We start from the raw sequence: 19,416 nt of genomic DNA, 5'->3' as shown, positions 1-19,416 counted from the left end.
CGTCATGGCAACGGCCGGAAGCCTACAAGGCCCGCCCCCGCCCCGGAAGGTGGTGTGGAGGCTTCGCCTGTAGCCAGGGCGACACCGCCCGCCCGCGGTACGTTCGGGGATAAGCAGCAACTTAAGCTCCCACTTATTTTATTGAGTTCACAAGTCTGGTCCCCTTCCACCCCGGCACTGGAGCTGCGAGCCGGCGCTGGGTCAGGAGTACTCGCAGAGGTGGCCGCAGCCGGCAGGGCAGTGAGAGCTGCCCTCCAGCCACTTCATGATATGCTGCAGGTGGCCTCCGTGGCTGCAGCCCTGGCACCACACGAACAGACCCTTGACCACGTGGTGGCAGACAGCACACATACTGGCACAGCGGTGGCACCTGGGGGTGGGGGATGCCTCAGCTGGGGCCTCCTGGGTTGCCCACGTGTCCCTGGGTCCCCCCACCCCACACTGCCCCACCTGTCGCAGACCCAGCCACGGCTGCTCATGGGCCGCTTGCAATTGCTGCAGTTGACATGCAGTGTGGTGGACGCCTGATTGAGGCAGCTAACCGCACGGCTGGTGCTCAGCTTCACCACCTCGTTGGACACATTCCAGAGGCGGAAGCGCTGCAGCAGGTCGATGTAGGATGTGTACCAGTGCTCCTGCAGGGAGAACCAAGGAGGGCAGGGTGGTCAGACAGCCTGGGGCATGGGAGCTTTTCTAGGAAGACCCTCCCCACCCCAGCACACACCTGGGTCTGCTCATCAATGTCCTTGCGAACCCGTTCACCCAGCACAATGAGCACAGACACAGCCATCTGCACGTCACCCTGCTCAGCATAGAAGCGCAGCATGTCACACACCAACACACTAAAGAAGTCTGTTGGCAGGCGGCTGTCATAGAGTGCATGGGAGATGGAGAGGAGGGAGAAAGAGTCCACAGGTGCCAGAGAGGCTGCATCTGCCTCACTGCCGCTCACGTGTGGTGAGTCGGCTTTGTCCTGCAGGTGCTCGGGCCCAGAAGGTGTGTCCAGAATCTCGTGGCGCAATGGGAAGGCTTCCTGTGGCAGCACGTACTCGGGCTCCTCGGCTGGGAGGCAGGGTCAGGCAAGTGGGCCTAGGCCACCCCACTGCCTCCCTGCACTCCCCAAACCCCCAGTCTGCCCAGCCCCCACTCACAGTGGGCATGTTGGCCCTACCCGCCACCTCCCTCCACCCTACCACAGCCCCCACTCACGGTGCACATGTTCTGGGTCCAGTGGGTACAGCTCGTCCTCCTCACCCTCAACGTCACCCAGCAAGTAGTCAGCAGGTACATCGCTACCCTCAGTTTCCTCATTATCTGCCCGGGAGGGAGGGAGGACATTCAGGGGTGGTTTGCTGTGGAGTGCCTCAGCTTCACTCCTGCCAGCATCCCCACCTGCCCTCCAGTCTACCCTCATTGGTGATGAGTGTGGCTGAGGAGTCAAGCAGAACCGTGTCGCTCCGTGTGTCCCCCTTGCTCCGGTCTAGCCGTGTCTCACTGCCTAGCCCTGGGGCCATATCCTTCAGGTTGAAACTGGGGACAGGAAAGGCTCATGGGTGGCTGGGCTCCAGTAGCCCCACCCCCTGGGGAGAGCTAGCCCTAGACACCTACCTGTTCATAAGTGGCAGGCCACAGGAGCTGCCTTTACCCACACTGTGGTTAAGGCTGGCAGACGGCACAAGACCAGGACTGCAGTAGATGATCCGCAGCATGGTCCATGTCTGCGCCACCTAGGGGCAGGCACCAGCCACTCAGAGGGTCCTGGGCACCCAATACCCCAGGCACACACCCTCCCCCCCCCCCCCCCCCCCGCCTGAACAGAATCACACCAATGTTCAGCTGCCTGGGGACCCAACATCCCAATATCCTGCCCCAACCATACTGGGGAAAATGTAGCCCATGGGAAGCAGAAGAAGCAAAACCAGGAGGCAGCCAATGTGAAGATGAGCAGAGTGACCCAAGGGTGAGAGACTGGCACAGAGCAGGCACTCTCTTCAGGAGGGCTAGGTGCTGTTAAGAGGTACAGCACCAAGAGGAAGGCATGGAGCACATGCCCAAATGGTGACAGCATTAACTGTGACTCCTTAGACCTCTACCTCCAAGAGGGCAGCCCCAGGATCTGGTCCACTCTGCCTATGTGATCTTGACACCCTGTTACTAAGACAAGGGTTGGTGCTGATCTTGGGATGGGGATGCAGCTGGCAGAGCAGCCAATCCCTACCCCAAAGTCATGGCCCCTGCACCCCAACTTCCCCGCAGCCCAGCCCCACCTACCTGGTTACGGCCTAGCTCCCGAGCCACCTTTGCATTGTGGTCACAGAGCTCGGCCAATGGCCGGCCAGCCAGAGCGTAACGCTCAGCTGTGTCCACAAACCAACTCATGCTGCCACCACCAGACTCTGTCTCAAAGACACTGAGAGCACTAGAAGCAAGGCCAGAAAAGGGCTCAGCAGGGTCCAACTTGCGCTTGAAGAAGATGGGGTGGCGCCGGTCGCCAGCATAGGGCTTGCGTCCAGACTCGGCAGCCACTAAGCTTTCCTTGGCTGCAAAGGCCACATCCCCGAAGAGGCCATAGCACAGGCCCTCAGGGTTGGCACGCTCCACGGGCTGGCTGGCATCACGGAACAGATGCTGGCACAGCGTGCTGTCCTTGGAGCCTGAGAGCAGAAAGCAGGGGTCGTGTGGGTGGCGCCAAGCAATGCCTGTGGTGACATCACGGTGCTCCTCGAACATAGCAGCTGGCACAAAGGGCCGGCGCACATCCCACACGTAGATGTTGTGATCTACCATCATGGAGCATGTAGCCAGGTGGTGACGGCACTCGGGCCGCCACTTGACTCGGGCCACAGAGGCAATGGTCTGCACGCAGTGCATCTCCTTGGCACGAGGTGTGGTCATGTCCCAGACCTTCACCATCTTGTCACGCCCACCTGTGGCCAGCCAGCCCCTGTAGGAAGGCCCCCAAACCCTCAGTGACTTCTCCTAAGAGAGAAGGGACCCCCCCAAGCCCTGCCACTCCCCACTCTCTCACAGGCCTTCAGCCCTGTGGTCCCTGCAGCCCAGACCACACCTGTCCTCGGGGTGCCAGTCACAGCAGAAGACAGGCCCATTGTGAGCTGTGAACATTCTCTCACATCGGTCAGGACGGCGGATGTCCCAGAGCTGCACATTGCCATTCTCAAAGGTGGAGGCAAAAGTAAAGTAGTCTCGGATGCTGAACTGGACATCCCGTACACTCTCAGACTGGCCTGCAGGCAGGGCATCATTGGAAGCAGAGGTGAGGGAGCTGGCCCATGGTGTGTGTGGGGGGCAGCACTTGGAGTGGCTGTGGGATGGTGTCACACACCTGCCTCTGGCCAGACGGCCAAGAGTGCAGAAAAGACTGTCCCCAGGGTCTTCCTAGGGTGGGTTTTTTGCACAAACTCCCAGGCCTATTTCCCCTGGAATCTACATGTTGCATTAGTCCTTGGCAAAACTGAGTTTCAGAGTACTGGAGAACAGAAACTCCACCTGGCTATCTGCTCAACTCCCCTGGATGCCATGGCTTGTAGGAGAACCAAGGAGTCCAACCTTTTTACCTGGGGCTGGAGCTCCCAAAGGACTAGAGGACACAGGGAACACGTCTGCCCTACAAATCCACCACACCAAGAGCCTGGGAGGGCAGTGTTCAGCCTTTTTCTGACACAGATAGCTCATGATCTGTCTTAAGAAGCCCACAAATTCTCCAAGGCCCCAGGGCTCTGCCTTGTGCTTCACCTGGTCTCATCAAGGTGGACAAGTGATAGCAGGCTCAGGGATGGCCCTGCAAGGACTAGACAGTGTACTTCACCTCCTCCACATCCCTGTGCTGAGAACCTTGGAGGTTCTGGTAGACATCCTGCAATGAGGTAACCTGGAGCTGGGCTGAGTCTGTGGGGCTATGCCCTCTCTCATGCCACACCCAGCCTCAATTCCTGGTAGTCCTGCCTCTTGCCTCTTCCCCACTATTGATGCTCTGGCTCACACCTCACCCAGGCCTGCCCCCATCCACTCTTCTACTTCTGGCTTATTTCCAGGAGTGCATCTGAGAGCCTCTAATGCACAAAGCACTTCTTAGCTTGCCTAGACAGGTACCTGCAGAGTCACACATCTGCCCTGACCTGCCTCTGTGGGCCTCACCCGAGAAGGTGCTGACAGAGTCCTTCCTTCGGAGGTCAAAGCACTTCATGAAGCCATCCTGGGAGCCGCTGAGCAGCACATGGGCTTCAGTGGGGTGGAAGCAGACTTTGTTCACTGTGCGCTTGTGTTCTGTGAACAGCTGGTCCTGCTTGTTGCGGGATGGCCGACCCAGGTTCCATGTGACCACCACACCATTTGTGGCTGCTGTGGCCAGCAGGTTCTCATCCATCTGGTGCCAGACTACATCAGCACAGCTCAGGTTGAGTGAGGGCTTGCGGCCCACACGGAGGTTCAGTTTTTCTACAAACTGTTCCTCCTCTATGGCGTAGATCTTGAAGATGCTGCGGCCTGCCACGACTACTTGGGCTGCATCACGGCAGACGCTGATGGCATTGGCTGGAGCATCCAAGTGGCAGTTCATGGTGCGGCCTGTCAGTGCACTGCCACCTAGGGCTGTTGTCACACGGGACATCTTCTCCATGGCTACACTGGTGGTGGGGTCAGGAGATCAGTGAAGAAGGCTGGTCTAGTCAGTCTAGTGTCTGTCGAATCAGTTCAGACCTTTCACTGCTTTGCCTGGGCTGGTCAAACTTGCTGTCTAGACCAAGGCAGTCCATCAGCTAGTCAACATCACAGGGGAATTCCAAACCATCAGAATCTGCCAGAAGACTCCGCTGCTGCCCTGAGCCTGGTTAGTCCCACGTCTGACCTCCCCAGAAGACCTTACATGGCTGGTTCTGGCCAAAGGCACTCATCTCTCCAACAGTCGCCTCCCGTGATTGCGCCATTGGACCGCAGGTCAGTCGATTTCCGCAGGGGAGCCAAGTGGCTCCCGCCGTCCACACTGGTCAGCCCGGGGCGCCCGAGGCAGCGGGGCTCCGGAGAGGCGCAAACGAGGGGAGGAGGCAGAGGGCTGAAGGGACCCAGGGAACAGAGCTGCTCAAGGCCGGTGGCCTTCCCCTCAGCACTCCAGTCATGTACCGGCAGCACACCGTGGCGTGGGGAACCCTCCGTCACCATCACGCCCCTCGCCGGAAGTGGTCCGGTATTTACTCGCCCCTCGCCGGAAGCGGGCAGGAACTCTCGCCCGCACCATAATAGTTCCGGGTCAGGGCGCAGTACGGGTGGAGGGTCCCGGAGCAGCCCAGACCCGGGCCCGCGGGCTCCCCGGTTCCGCCTCGATAGTTGTTCCTGTATTTCTTAATTCGTTTTTCTCTTGCGGTTATGGGGATTGAACCCAGGGGCTCTCTTCCTCTGCGCTTCATCCCCAGCGCCCCCTCTTTTCTTAAATTTTAAAACAGGGTCTTGCTAAGCGGCCCGAGTTGGAGCCTTGAACTTGCGACCCTCCTGCCTCAGCCTTCGGCGTCGCTGGAAGGCAGGCGTGTTTCTTATTTCAATCTCAGTACTGTAATAGCGGTGCGTATTTCTCTGCTCAGGTTCTTCAGCGGAGTCTGTCATGCCGGGCTCCTCCACCCTCCTCCCTCCCTCAGCTCGCGGGAGCGGTATCCCCGCCTGTCCGAGCCCACGGTCCCCGTCTGAACCCCGCGCGGCAGTCCGGTCCCTCTTTTTCCTGGGGCCTCCTACCGCACTGCCAGTAAACCTCAGACTCCGGACTCCACAGCAGTGCCGCTAGGTCCCCTTCCAGGCGCCCACGTCCAGCTAGCAGAGCGCCAGCTCTGCCCTTCTTATCCTTCAATGCTCAGCCTCTGCCTTCTCTAGCACCATATCAAACGGGGCCTGACCAGTCACAGTCGCCACCCCAGCGCTTGTCACAGCCTGCTCCTTTGTTCACTGGTAGTTGTTTGTCACACAAAGGTGTGAAGGCCACCGCAGAGGGATTCCATCTCCCAGGGCCTGACATTGCCCATTCAGTTGGTGGCCCTGTTCATCTGCAGCCTCCCTTACTCTCCTGGGAGTAAATTAACTTGTCAATTCACAGTGCCATCTCTTGAGACATCCTCGCCCCTGCTTAATCTCAGCTATCCTGTGCACAGGACAAAAGGTTCATTTCTGCCTTTCTGGACAGGTGGTGAGCTAGATCCTAGATACTTACTTTTTTCCCCTTGTATTACTGATGATTGAACCCAGGTGCTCAACCACTGAGCTATATCCCCAGCCTTTTTTTTTTTTTTTTCCTTTTGAGACAGGAAAAAAGAAGTTGCCAAGACTGGCCTCAAATTTGCAGTGCTCTTGCTTCAGCCTCTTGGGAGCTGCTGGTATTCGAGGCCATGGGCCAATGCACCCTGCTAACCCTAAATATTTTTGAGGGAATATTATGGTAATGATTTTAGTGCCATCCCTGCCTGTATGCAGTAGAGGGTTAGGGAACTTCTGTGCTTATCACTGCCGAGTTTTTATTTTTGGCAGGGGCATGCAGCCTCTACATATTTGTTGTAAAGACAAACATCTGATGAATCCAGAGGTACTTGAGAGTCTAGAGACCAGGACCACCCACAGCAGATACAACCTCCTGCACTATCATGTGGTGACCTGAACACAACCCAGACTCATATTTTTACAACTTTTTTTAATATATATTTTTATAAACAGGTCACGTGATAAAATAGCACAAGAAACACTTACCAAATATAAGGTTATATCTTCCGCATATACAGGAGAATGAGGTCGTTATGTACAATAAGAAAATGATTTTAGGGGTTGGTTGGTTTTGTTTGTTTTCCTTTCTCCCCTTAAATTTTCCTCCTACAGTCGTTGGAAATATCACAGCTTCAGTTGCATTAATACTTTGGGCAAATGGACAGCTGCCCCCTCCCTACTGGGGGGGCTATGGGAGGAGGGCCTGAAGAAACTGGCTCCTGACCACTTCCACATGGAGCCTCCTCGGCACTCGGGGGCAGGGAACTCTTTGGGCTGTTGAACTGTTTCTCTGCTTCAACAGCATCTCTCTCACTCGCTCTCTTTCTCTCTCTCACTCGCTCTCTCTCTGGCTCTCTGGAAACTGGTTACTCCCTTCCAACCAAATAGGGGTGACCCAAGATTGGTGTGGATGCTAAATCTGGGGATCAAGGTTGGGATGGAAAGGGGTCCCAGCCCCCTCCTCAGCATTGTCAAGATGTGCCAGCATCCCCCAGAACTTCCAAACTTCTTGGGATCAGACAGGACACGGGACAGGGTTAGAGCCCATTTGGGCAGGAAGAGGTTTGGGAAACTGGGGAGGGGCAAATGGGGTGGGGCTAGAATGGAGCCCTCCCTCCTTGCAGAGTGTGGATGGTGTGCTGGCCACTGGAAGATCAGAGTCGCTGGTCAGTGCTGATCCTGACCCCTTGTCTTGGCCCGCTTCTGCACAAACTTGCCCAGGGTGAATCGCGGTGCTGACAGGCCTGAGCCCCACAGGCGCAGGGCTGTGGCTGGGCAAGACTGCTCCCAAGCCTGACAACCCTAAGGATGATTCCAACTTGGGGTCTCTCTAGGTGCCTGTACCACTCCTGGACTGAGGTGGGCTGCACTTGGCTGGGCTAATGTTGATTATTCCAAGGTCATTGCCATCTCAATGCTATCCTAGGGGCCAGGGGCCAAGGATCTGTAAAAGGCCAGTGTGGGCGGCGGTGGGGTTGGGGGCGGTGGGGGGGTAGGAGGGGAAGCCAACAGGGACTGCCCACTCAACAGTAAGGGAAAAAGGCCCCTTGTGTTGGGCAGGCATGGGGGAGGAGGAGGGGGCTTGGAGTTGGGCTCCTCATTGGGCCATGGCTTTGGCAGTGGCCTGAGTCCCCTCGCCCCTAAGAGAGAGGGCTCCAGGCGCCGTGCAGTGGAAGATGTTGAAGGTCCTTGAGGCTCTTCCGGGCCCCTGAGTCCTGGGGGACCCAGCCCCCCAATCCTCTGGGCCCTGCCCGGGATGGGGGACAGCAGGGAGGCAGAGAGCGGGGTGTGGCAGGGAAGGCAGCGGCGGGGGAGGGGGGCGGGTGGGCTCAGAGTGCCCCCCAGGGACCGAGCCCCGCAGCGGGGCGGGCGAGTGATGGCGGCGGCTGTGGCGTGGTGGAGGGCGGGCGTGCAGTGCGGGCACGAGGGGCATGCACAAAGTCCCCGAGTGTGCGTGCGTGCGTGGGGCTGGCCCGGTCGTCCCCTGCCCGGGGCGGACAGAAAGAGGAGCGGAGGGGGCCGAGGGCGGCGCGGGGAGGGGCTGTCCTCAACTCGTCCCGCCTCCCGCGCGGGATCATACGCGGCTGCTGGGCAAGGTCCACTGAGGGGCCTGGAAGAGCCCCTCGCCCCGCCCAGAGCGTGGCGGGTTCCGAGGCCTGGCTGGGAGCCCAGCGCTACTCAATGACTAGGCAGCGGGGCAGGTGCTGCGAGAAGTACTTGAAGAGCTCAGGTGTAGCTCCCGGGCAGTTGGTCAGCTCCAGCTCCTCCAGCTCCTGCAGCTGCACCAAGCCCGACAGCCCCGTGGTGGTCAGCAGTGGGCAGCCTGAATCAAACCAGTGGGAACAATGGTGGGGCTCAGCTTTGCGAGACAGAAAACTGGGACCCCGCGGGCCAGCACTCTGTGGATGGCCTTCAGCTGAGTGGGAGAGGCCCATGCTGGGCTCTTAGGTCCTTGCTGAGTGGCAGGGGCCTCCTTGGGCCGAGTGGCTCTGGGAGGAGCCCGGCGATGCCTGAGATGGACTACAGCTTGCCCCTCTCTTAACTTGAACCTGCAACTCAGCCAGCCAAAGTCAGGTGAGAATCCACACAAGGGAGGACTAGATGAGTGTAGTGGACACTGCCTGGGAGGCATGCAGGGGAGGGAGGGTCTCACCTGCCAAAGACAAGAGACGCAAACTCCTCATAGCCAGGAGGTGCTTCAGCCCGAAGTCCTGCACCTGGGCAAAAGTGGGAGAGGGCAAGTTAACTGAACCTGGAGCCGCAGGAGTTGCTGGAAGCAGGGTTCAAGATGGAGGTTTCTCAACGCCCCCCCTCCCACCAGCCAGAGGCTGGGAAGTGCTGTTGAGGACCCTGGGGTCCCCACCTGTTCTGTCTAGGTTCGCTAATGGGTGCAGATGGATCTTAGCCCCCTGTGGGATCTGAGTGGGGCCGGAAAAAGGTAAGCAGGCTGGACTGGTGCTTTCCCCTCACCCCCCACCATGCCCACCTATCTCCCTATCACAGAAGGCAGGAAGGTCCAGTACCTGGCAGCACCATCGCAGGTAGAGGCTGCGGAGGGATGACATGGTGGACAAATAGCTGAGGCCAGTGTCCGTGATGCGTACACACCTGTGGTGGCACCAGAGGGGGACTGCCCACCTTCAAATCACTTCACCCGCCCCCTAAACTGCCGCGCCCTACCCCCTACCCCACCTTGTCCCTAGTGCAAACCCCCACCTCATTCACGATGGCCCCACCATCCTGTAGCCCACCCCTCTTCAATACACCCCCCCCCCGCACGTCCTAGCACCAGCTTCTGGGAAGGATTTGGGTTCAACCAAACATTGCTGTAGTTCCCCCGACTATTGGCACTTTGCTTTCGCTGGTGCTGCCCACTACACCATAGATCTGTCACTGTCTGTCCCCTCAGCAGCCTCGCCCACACCAGAAGCCCATGGACTCAGACCCACCCACTCTAGGCTTCCAGTACATGGTGACCCCGCAGTGGGTGCAGGGACATGCGCACCTGTCCAGCACAAGCTCCTCCAGGCGGTGCAGGTCGCAGGCTACATACTCTAGTGCCATGTCTGTGATGCGAGGGCACCACGACAGGTCGAGGCTGCGCAGCTTGCGAAGGTTCTCGGCTACGAGCTCAACACCATCATCGGTGACCTTTGAACAGCCTGAGAGGCTGAGTGCTGTGAGGTTGGGCAGGCTGTGCACCACGTTGACCACGCCGTGGTTAGTGATTTCCCAGCAAGAGAGCAGACGCAGCGTGTGCGTGCTGTGACCCTGCCGAGCCGTGAAGTAGGCCAGCGCCGTGTCCGTCACGTGGTAGGCCTGCAGGCTCAGCTCCGCCAGGTTAGGCAGCAGCTGCGAGATGGCCGCGATGGCGTCGTCAGCCACATTGATGCAGTCGCTCACGCTCAGCGAGGTGATCCGGGCACTGAGGCTGGACCACAGCCCTGCCTCAGTGAAGTCGTTGCAGCCCGACAGCTCCAGGCGCACCACACCCTGCATCTGCTCCAGCATCACCTGTGGGCAGCACGGGTCAGGGCCATGCCTGGCTCTGCTCCCCAACCCTCCCCAGTAGGCTCCTCCCTCAGGGTGTGGTGAGGATTGCCTGAGATGGGTTGGAATGAGCTGCTGGGAGCCAGGAAGCAGTAGTCTCTTGGGTGTGGACTTGTGCAAGTATGTTGAACTCTGAGGACTGCACTTATAGTGTAACACCTCAACAACATTCCAAAGAGGGGCATGGCACAGGGGCCCCAGGAGCCATGGCTTTGCCAGAGTAGGTGCTCAGAACAGTTGGTATAGTCCAGATAGTGGGGACTGGGCAGGTTGTTCACTGCTCCTCTGACCTTTGCTAATAGGAGACCCTTCCTCAACTACCTTTCACCTCCCTCCCTTTCACCTTCCTCTAGCATCCTACCCACCCAAGGCCAGTGAGAAGTGACTTTCCTTCTCAGTTTCATACTTAATTGCTCTGCTGTTGCCCCCTTGAAATTCTTTTTTTGGTACCAGGGATTAAACCCAGGGGCACTTAACCACTGAGCCACACCTCCAGCCCCTTCTATTTTTTATTTCAAGACAAAGTTTTGCTAAATTGCTTAGGGGCCTCACTAAATTGCTGAGGCTGGCTTTGAACTTGTGATCCTCCTGCCTCAGCCTCTTGAGCTGCTGGGATTATAGGCATGCACCACCTCACCTAGCTCATCTTGAGATTCTTAATCATCTCTGAATAAGCATCCACATTTTCACTTTGCATCAGGTCCCACAAACTATGTAGCCAGTCCTCCCTGACCCCTGGCAGTGCTCCTCCTTAGGGCAATGATATGCTTCTTTGTTCTCTGTTGTGCTAAGCTTCCTCTGTGCTCCATACCCTTCCACACCCATACAGCTCTGCTGTCTGTCCCTGCCACCTGGACCACTTTGGGGGCACACCTCTAGGCCGGCATCCGTGATGGTGGAGCGCTTGAGGCTCATGGCCTTGACCCCCTTCTTGGAGAGCGCATAGTTGTCGATGAACTCACAGATGTCCAGGTCGGAGACCCCAACCAGGCAGAAGCCCTCAAAGCCACGTGCAGCGAAGCCCTGCAGGTTCACGAACTCCTTCTCACCACTAGGCAGCACGTTGTAGAGCTCCTTGGCGTGCAGTACAGGTGTGAGGCCTGCCCAGAACTTGGGCTGGTAGAGCACACGCCGCCAGGCCTTGCACACCTGGGCTAGCACGCACTTCTCGCATGCTGAGAAGTACCAGAAGAGGCCGTTGAGGATCTTCTCATCTGTGGCCAGTGGTGGCCGCTCTGCTGGGGGTCCAGGCACCGAGGCTGAGGCTGGTCCACCTGCCAGGGGGCAGGGGCCCCCAGCAAGTGTGCCCCGGGACAGCGGGGAGGCCAAGCTGGGAGGTGGAAGGGTGGGTGGGGGCGGTGGCTGGCAGGGACGGTTCTTGGCAGCAGGAGTGCCCTTGGTGATGCTGGCTGCTCCCAGGCCATTGGGCTGGCCCGGCAGCTTTACCAGGCCATTTCGAGGCAAGCATGGAGGTTTGGGGTCGCCGTTGACACCGGGGCTCGACATCTTCCTCGAATGTTCTGCAGACAGGCCAAGAGGGGCAAGTGAGTCTGACAGTCTCTGGGAAGGCTGAGGAAGCCTGCTCCTTCCCATCCCTGGGTGCCCCCCACCATGGTACTCCTAGAACCAAGCTCTAAGTGTGTACCTCCCTGGTTGAGTGCAGCAAGGGGAGGCAATGATCTCTGTACTCATTTAGCACCTACTGTGTGCACTAACTCAACCTGCTCTGCTCATGGTACTCTTGGATGCTTATTCCCATTTCACACATGAGAGAATGGAGGTGGAGAGATGAAGTCCCTGACCACTCCCTTCACCTGTGTTCCTCTGCCTATCACCAGGACCCTAACTCTCTGGTCAGGGACTGGGAAACTGAGGATAGAGTTTGGGGCAGTCTCTGGAAACCCACCTCTACAGGATGCCAGCACAGCTCTCTGAAGGGCCTCTTGTACCCTTCTGAGCCTCAGGGTCTGCCCAGAGAGAGAGAGAGAGAGAGAGAGAGAGAGAGAGAGAGAAGCTGTTTTCCCCAGCATGGTGAGCCCTGGACACACTATTTATTTATTTATTTATTTATTGGAACTGGGGGTTGAACCCAGGGCTCTGGCAAGGTTAACATTTTGCCACTGAGCTACATCCCAGCACAACACATGCTTTTTCTATAATTCTTCACCTATGCTGATGAGGATAGTGCTGTGGTGACTGTATACATTGTATGGATGAGGAAGACAAGCCCAAGGTTAGGTGAATTGCTTGTCTGAGGCTATGATCAGTTAAATGATGGAGTCAAAGTTTGGACCACAGCTGGCTGATGAGAGCCCCAAGGAAGACCCTTCTCAAGCCAGGGTCATTGCCCACAGGATGAGAGTAAGGCCACACCTAGTCCAGCTCCCCTCCTCAGGCTATAACTAGGTGGCACAAGACACAGCACAGAAAGCTATGGTGGGGGGAAGCAGTGAGACTCACAGTGCCATCATCTGGCTCCTGCCCAACCCCATCCAACATCCATTGAGGAAGCAGAACACGCAGAGGTCTCACTGGTACACACTTGAGGTCCCATACTCTGGACCCCAAACAGGCCCCGCTTTGAATTGTGGTCTCAGCTAGCCACTGGCCTTTTCAGAGCCTCCATTTCCTCACTTCAACCCCTGCATGGTGCCCAGTAAATCTTGGACAGCGACCTGGAGTTAGCTTTTGGGCCTCAGGGCAGAACCAAAAGCAATGCATGATCTACCTTCTTGGGTCTGTAGGTGACCCTGGGACCAAGCAGGAACCTACATGCAGGTCCCCATCTTCTTGCCCCACAGTCTCAGAGGAAGGGCAGGAGCTGCTCCAGTTCTCCCTTCTCCTCCTGCCTGATGAAGATGGGCCATCACCTCACAGAAGTCTGACAGAACCACCATAGTAGTGTCTGAGAAGAATCCTAAGGATTTCCCAAGGCTTGGGCTGGATACAATATGCAGACCCTCAGGAAGAGAACAGTTCCTGTCCCCCTTTTGACCATCTTCCATCTAGAGCTGCTGCAGGACTGAGGACGCTGTCTGTCCATCCCCCACAGTTTCCAAGAGAACAGGAACCACGGTGGGAGGCAGAGGGAGGTGGGGGGGTGGCCATTATTGGTACCCCAGTTTTCAGATAAGGAACCTGAGGTGCTGGTGAGTCACAGTGTCATCACAGTTGTGGAGGAGGCCTAACACAGAGCTACTCCAGTGTCAGTACAGGGAAATGTGGACCACGGTAGGACAGCGGCACCCCCTAAAGGACCAGGGTGAGGCCCGTGACCGCCTCCACTCCTGCCCCAACAAGGCCGTTCTGGAAGTTGTACAGAGAATGGAGAGGCAGCCCCCGGCTGAATATACACCATGTCCCCAGAATGGGCACCCTGCTCCCTAGACCTAGGGCGCCCTGATTTCCAAGTCCAGAATGCCCCACCCACCCGGACTCCACCCTTTCCCGAAGACCAAGTTTCAGCGCCCAGCCTGTAGCACCATGGACAGCGGCCGTGCATGCTCCCGGGGGCCAGGCCGGCCGCTGACAGAGGAGGACGGGGGTTGAGGGGGAGGTTCCAATAAACCCAAAGCCTGGCAAACCTAGCTCACCAGGGAGGGGCCCCCAGAGGCAGAGGGGGGCGGGGGGGAGAAGCGGCCTGCTCGGCTAGGATCCGGAGGAGGCGCGGAGGCGGCACCAAGGAAGAAATATTCCAAGAGCTGTGCGGATTTAGCCTGAAAATGCTCCCAGCCGCGGGTGTGCACGTGGAGCACCCAAATTGGGGGGATGCACGTGGGTGCCCCGGGCATCTGCAGGACTCCTTGCCGTCCCTCCATGGGAGCTCACATGTGCAGGAGCTCAAGTCCCACCCCTACCTTCAGGCCTCAGGGTAGAGGTGGTGAAAACAAGGTGGTCTGAGCGTCTGTGGAGGGAGGAACAGGCTGAGGATGGCTTCTGACTGACCCTCAACCCACACTCCCATCCAAGGCCTTCTGCCCTGGCTTGGAACTGCACCACAGAGGCAGCCCCACCACTCCCCAACTTTGTGTCCACTTTCTATGGGGGCTCTGGCTGCTCACATTCCTGGCCTGACTAACCCAGCCCTAGAAGCCTCCACCACACCTGGGTCCATGGGTTGAGGCCTTGGGAAAAGGCGGAGCTCATGTTGGGAGACTGGGGCCTTCCTTCCAGTTAGACAAGAGGTCCCTGGAGGGTTCTGAGAAGGGCCCCTCTGCCTGTCCCTGCCACTCTGCTGGATGGTGACCAAGGCCCTCTCCCCCTGCCTTGACACTGCAGCTGCTCTCCAACAGGGTGACTCTGAGAGCTTGCCTGGAGCTTCCTGCTAGGAGTGCAGGCACAGCTGCCAGGCTGTTCAGGGTTGGTTCTTCCTTAGAGACAAGCACCTTAGGAGCTGACCCCGGGAATAGAGGCTTTGAAAACGTCAACCAAGCTTGCATGACAACTGCAGTCCTGGTGTGTTCTGGTCAGTTAAGAGTGGAATTCTGGGGAGGTTCCCTGTTGGAATAGGCTGTGGAGGGGCTACTGGGGAAAAGAGAAGCAGTGGTTATTATCCTGAACTTGTGAGCCCAAGCCAGGGTCAGATCAGGGTGCTTCTGGGGAGTGATGACTGGACTCTGTTCTCCTCAGAGTCACATCAGGAGCTAAAGGAGTGCAGTGGGCACTGCAGGCTCCCAAGAGGACTCCAGCTCTGGGCAGTTTTATGACTCACAGATGGCCATATTGGAGCCCCACAAGGAGCTACCTCTTCTGCCTACCAGGTCATTGGGCCCTAAGACCCAGGTAGGCCTCAGAGCCTCCCCTCCAGCCCTCACACCTGGCCCAGCCAGTCCCCCATTCCTCTACTCCAGCTGCAGGTGTGAGCCCCACTCTTGCCTCCATGACTGGGCATCTCCAGGGTCTCACCCACTTCCTGGGCTGTCATCACTATCCACCTCTTTGCTGGCTTGGGGACTTCTTGAGAACAGACAGCAAATATAGGCGAGAAATGGCAGCCCAGTTAGCAAGGCTGTACAGAGGCCCGAGAGGCTCAAGGGAGAACAGGAGGCTGACTGAGAGGGGAGGCAGGCTATCAAGAACTTAATCACAGTTGTGATAGGGATCAGTGTTCATAGGGAAGGAAGGCCACTGGGGTTGGGACTGAGTTGGTACTGTGGTCACTGGGAAGACTCCCAAGACCCCGGGGATTTGAGATAGGCCTTGGAATACGCAGAACCTGGGAAAAGAAGACACCTTGCATCTATTTTTCTGCTAAGTCCCCCTTTTGGAGCTATGGGGATAAAGACACTGGCTGTCCATCCCCCATAATCTGGCCTGACCCTAGGGAAGAGGGCAGGTGCCTCCAGGAGAGAGGGACAAGGGAAATGCTGCCTAGTTCTTTCCCATTGCTGGCCTGAGCTCTTCCCATACCACCTGACCAGGGGTTGGGAAAGCAAAACTCAGAGGGCAATTTTTCAGAAGCTGTGAAAGCTGTGATTAACCCAAGACCTCTAGTCTATCTGCTCCCCAGTGCCCCTGCATAGGTGCACATCCATGGCTTCTTGCTCTGTCCTCTTCTGCTTCATGGGATTCTCTGTGTTCTGCTGGGATTCGGGCTAGTGGTCTCTCTGAGCCTCACCCAGCAGGATTCCTACTGTCCTCTTGCTCTCTCTCCAGAGGCTGCAATCTGTATGCCCACCAACATCCTTGCCTCTTATCTCCCCCAGTTTTGGGGACTCTTCTCCCATCTCTGATAGCCCCATCTCTGAGCACCAGGTCAGGATATAACCTGTCTTGGATTCTGGGAGGTGTGACTTCCAGAGAACTTGTACTGACCAGCTCCTTCTGCCTGCTGAGGACCTGGGAGCTAGGCAAGGCATGGGTAACCAAAAACTCACATCAGGCTGTCTGCAGTGGCAGCCCCCATGGACCAGGGTGACAACCACAGTAGTTGGGATTGGGGGCACGGTGCAGGCTGACACGTTCCATGACAACCCCGTGACTCAGGCACATCCCTGCCACTGCACGTGTCTCCAGTTGAGGGTGGGAGGGGAGCACCTTCCACCCTCAGTTGGAGATGCTTCTGGGGTGCACAAGACTTTTAGCCCAGGGTGCACATGGGCCTTGAGACAGACCTATGTAGATGCTCCAGCACACTGAGGCCCTGTGATCAAGTCCAGGGCAGCTCAGTCATGCAGGGCTAAGGAGTGGACCTTGGATTCAGGCTCATCTGGCTCCCCTGCTCTAAAGAATATGAGCATCCAAGGCTTAGGATAGTTCCCCTAGTACCTACTGCTTTGGGTGCTTGCCAAATGAAAGGACATAGTCTGCATGTACCCTCTGCAGTGGGTGCAGCCACTGGTTCCTACTGGGCTACTTACTGGTGGGAAGGCTCTGGGCTATCCACTAGTCCCCTAGAGCTTCCATTGCTGCCCTCCCTACCTTCCCCCCTGCACCAGCCTTGGAGGCATAGCACAAGGGAGGAGACAGGTTCTGCAAGCAGTCAGTGCATGCCAGAGGAATAGCCCCTCTTCCACCCTGGGGGCGTACCTATATCTCAGCAGTTCAGGGTTTCCTGGGCCTAGGTCCCTCCTACCTGGGGACTTGTTTTCCTCTCATCAGTGGAGAATAGAACTTGTTCAGTACCTTGAAAGTGGGTGTGGGCTGGAGGGGTGAGCCTGCACCCTGAACATCCCCTGTGGTGGGGTGTTCAGCTGATAGGCTGGGCGCAAGGTAAGCAGTGGTTGAGAAGAAGGTAGTGGAAGTGATAGGAACAATGCCAGTTGAGTCCTGGCATCCCCATGCACTGCCCATGTTTACAGCTGGGCTTTGAATGTCCCTTCCTTTCTGATGGCTCCTCATCCAGTCCCTGGCCTGAGCAGCCCCAAAGCTTCAGGCTCCCTGCCCAGCCCAGGCCTTCAGCTCTGAGGCTGCTGTCCAGCATTTTATTGGAGGGGGCGGCTGGGAGAGAGGGCCCTGTGTCCAGTAAGCACCATGGAGGTTTGAGCTGCCTACTGACCAGTGACAACATGGCTATGGACTAGGGGCCTGAGGGAGGGAGGCAGGTGAAGTGGTATCTGCCATCTGGTCCTCCTGCAGAGGTCAATCTGCCTGCTCGGAGCCAGAAGGGGCCGGAGGAGTGGCTGCTGGGCCATGGGTTCTGAAGCTCTAACAGGCTTCTCCTGGGATGGTGAGTGGGAAGCCTTCCCCACCCACCCAAACCTCCAGGAGGCATGGGATCCCTGTGCCCAGTTTCCCATCTAAGGCCCTTCAGCCTTGGCTAAGGCCTAATAGGCCTTCCCAAACCAGGGACATGCCAGCCCACTCCCTCTTCTCCTTCTGCCACCCCACATCATGGGTGGCAGCTCCATACAGGTCCATGTCAGTGGAAGGTATCCAGGAGGAGACCAGCCCCCAGGCCACATACCCACATGGTTCCTCCTGGAGTTTAATTACATAGAACACCTGTCACTAGACTCAAGGGCTAAGGACACTGGAGTAGGGGGCCCAGAGCCCAAAACCCAGCCAGGAAGCGTGGGGGCTGGGGACCTGCAATTTTGTGTCCTGGGGCGGGGGCATGGAGCTTCCTCTCCGCGGCTCCAGTGGCACTGATCCACAGCCCTGACCGCGTTGCCATTGGGGAGCGGGCCTCGTTCAGGCAGGCTTCTGGGGCGAGGTGCTACGGAGGGCCTGGTAGGGCTGAAGGCCCAGCGGCTGCGGGGTGCAGTGGGGAAGGGGCTGCCGTTACGTAAGCCTTTTCCTGGCGACGGCGGCGGCTGTGAGGTCCTAAGCCCCCACTCTGTCCCCTCCTCATTGTGGCCACAGCCGTGGCTTGGCCTGGACCCCTCCCCGCCTCGCAGCCTGGCCGCGCGCGCACACCTTACCTTGGCCTGGGCTCCTGGCTCATGCCACGCTGTCCGCCCGGCGACCTCGCGTCATAGGGAGCCCAGCATGGGCGCCGGTGAGCTCGGAGGCGGCCGAGGGGCTGGACTGGCGGGCAGAGCCCGGCCGCGCCCCGCGCCCCGCCGGGCCCCCTCCGCCGCGCCCGGAGCTGAGCTCCCCGGTGGGAGAGGATCGGCCGCCCGAGCCTCCCACCGGGGAGGCTGTGGCTGTGCCCAGATAAATAAGGCCGCTTTGCAGGGAGCGGGGCGGGTGTCTCCTCCCTCCCCTCGCCCTCCTCCCCGCGCTCCTCCTCCGCGCTCCTCCCCGCGCTCCTCCGCGGCCGCTCGCGGCGCCGCGCGCGCCCCCAGCCCGGCCCTAAGCGCCGCGCCCTCGCGCGCTCCCGGCGTCAGAACCAATCCGGGATCGCGAGCCGGGAGGGGGCGCCTGGGATGTTGAGCCCCGCCCCACCCCCACCCTCACCCCCGCTCAGCGCGCTCCTGGCTCGTGGTCAACGGGCACGCGCCAGAACCCGCGCGCCTCGGCACCCGCCTTCGCTGCGGGCGCCCGTACAATAACAAACGCAGGCACGCGGTGAGACCCGGAGGTCGCGGGAGGGGAGGAATGGGAAGGGCAGCGCGTGCTGCCGGAGAGCAGCCTCCAGCGGCCCGCCGGCGCGAAGCTGTGGCGACCCCGCAACCTGCGGGCGGAGAACTCAGGATCCCTGGTGCCAGCGGTTGGCCAAGGCAGCGGTCCTTCGGGGTTGGGAGCCAGCCCTGCGCGTGCAGTGGATTGTAGTTGCCACCTACTGGGCCGAGGAAGGGGAAGCCAGGTCTGAGGAGACCAGGTGGTCTGTCCCCACCCTCTGGCACCCTCCAAGGGAGCTGGAGACCAGGCCTGCTGGCTTCCCAATCCCTGACACCTGCTGCGGGCCAGACTCAGGAACCCTCTTGGTACAGGCACATACCTGCGGAACCATGCAAACGAGTGACTCAATATCACTTCAGAGGGTGATGATGAAAGGGTACCATGGTGGTGACCTCAAGAGGGTGGTGATCCTGAGGATGTCACCGTGAGCTGAGACCTGAAGGGTGAGACGAAGGAGTGTTTCTGAAAGTGGAGTGCAAAGATCCCCAGATATGGACTAGAGGTCAGGAAGGGTAGTTGCTGCAGGCAGGGTAAGGATGGATATGGGAGCCCCTGTAGAGGCTACAGGGTGCACCAGATCTCCCAGCAGCCTCAGGGCTGAAGGAGAGA

General features: G+C 58.5%; 2 protein-coding genes across 3 annotated transcripts; both read right to left on the bottom strand.

Moving 5' to 3' along the window:
* Window positions 1–61: 61 nt before the first annotated feature.
* Window positions 62–5,175, bottom strand: Wdr24 (WD repeat domain 24). The gene is made up of 9 exons (XM_026385282.1): window positions 4,156–5,175; window positions 3,068–3,245; window positions 2,272–2,944; window positions 1,609–1,727; window positions 1,409–1,530; window positions 1,210–1,314; window positions 725–1,062; window positions 451–635; window positions 62–370 (listed from the first exon to the last, which is right to left on the bottom strand). The coding sequence occupies exons 1-9, from the start codon at window positions 4,634–4,636 to the stop codon at window positions 202–204; spliced, it is 2,370 nt and encodes a 789-aa protein (XP_026241067.1). The 5' UTR covers window positions 4,637–5,175; the 3' UTR covers window positions 62–201.
* Window positions 5,176–7,725: 2,550 nt separating this feature from the next.
* On the bottom strand, window positions 7,726–18,257 carry Fbxl16 (F-box and leucine rich repeat protein 16). Of its 2 annotated transcripts, none has more exons than XM_026385492.2 (6): window positions 18,165–18,257; window positions 11,176–11,822; window positions 9,758–10,266; window positions 9,276–9,382; window positions 8,906–8,969; window positions 7,726–8,575 (listed from the first exon to the last, which is right to left on the bottom strand). In XM_026385492.2, exons 2-6 carry the CDS (start codon window positions 11,806–11,808, stop codon window positions 8,479–8,481), a joined length of 1,410 nt encoding a protein of 469 aa, XP_026241277.1. In that variant the 5' UTR covers window positions 11,809–11,822; window positions 18,165–18,257; the 3' UTR covers window positions 7,726–8,478. The 2 variants fall into 2 exon arrangements, with proteins under 2 accessions (XP_026241277.1, XP_026241276.1); XM_026385491.2 differs by having other exon boundaries at window positions 9,276–9,360.
* Window positions 18,258–19,416: the final 1,159 nt, after the last annotated feature.

The sequence above is a fragment of the Urocitellus parryii genome, chromosome 9, assembly GCF_045843805.1.
Source record: "Urocitellus parryii isolate mUroPar1 chromosome 9, mUroPar1.hap1, whole genome shotgun sequence".
Lineage (NCBI taxonomy): Eukaryota > Metazoa > Chordata > Mammalia > Rodentia > Sciuridae > Urocitellus > Urocitellus parryii.
This window is presented reverse-complemented; position numbering and strand designations above follow the sequence as displayed.

Excerpts from the sequence above, each read along its gene's own strand:
- Wdr24 (XM_026385282.1), bottom strand. The coding sequence starts at position 4,636 with ATGGAGAAGATGTCCCGTGTGACAACAGCCCTAGGTGGCAGTGCACTG. Across the intron at positions 2,945-3,067 it reads GACTGGCACCCCGAGGACAG|GGGCTGGCTGGCCACAGGTG; the intron begins GTGTGGTCTGGG and ends GCCTTCCTACAG. Across the intron at positions 1,531-1,608 it reads GGCCTGCCACTTATGAACAG|TTTCAACCTGAAGGATATGG; the intron begins GTAGGTGTCTAG and ends TCCTGTCCCCAG.
- Fbxl16 (XM_026385491.2), bottom strand. The coding sequence starts at position 11,808 with ATGTCGAGCCCCGGTGTCAACGGCGACCCCAAACCTCCATGCTTGCCT. Across the intron at positions 10,267-11,175 it reads TCACGGATGCCGGCCTAGAG|GTGATGCTGGAGCAGATGCA; the intron begins GTGTGCCCCCAA and ends TGCTGCCCACAG. Across the intron at positions 9,361-9,757 it reads GAGGAGCTTGTGCTGGACAG|GTGTGTACGCATCACGGACA; the intron begins GTGCGCATGTCC and ends GTGCCACCACAG.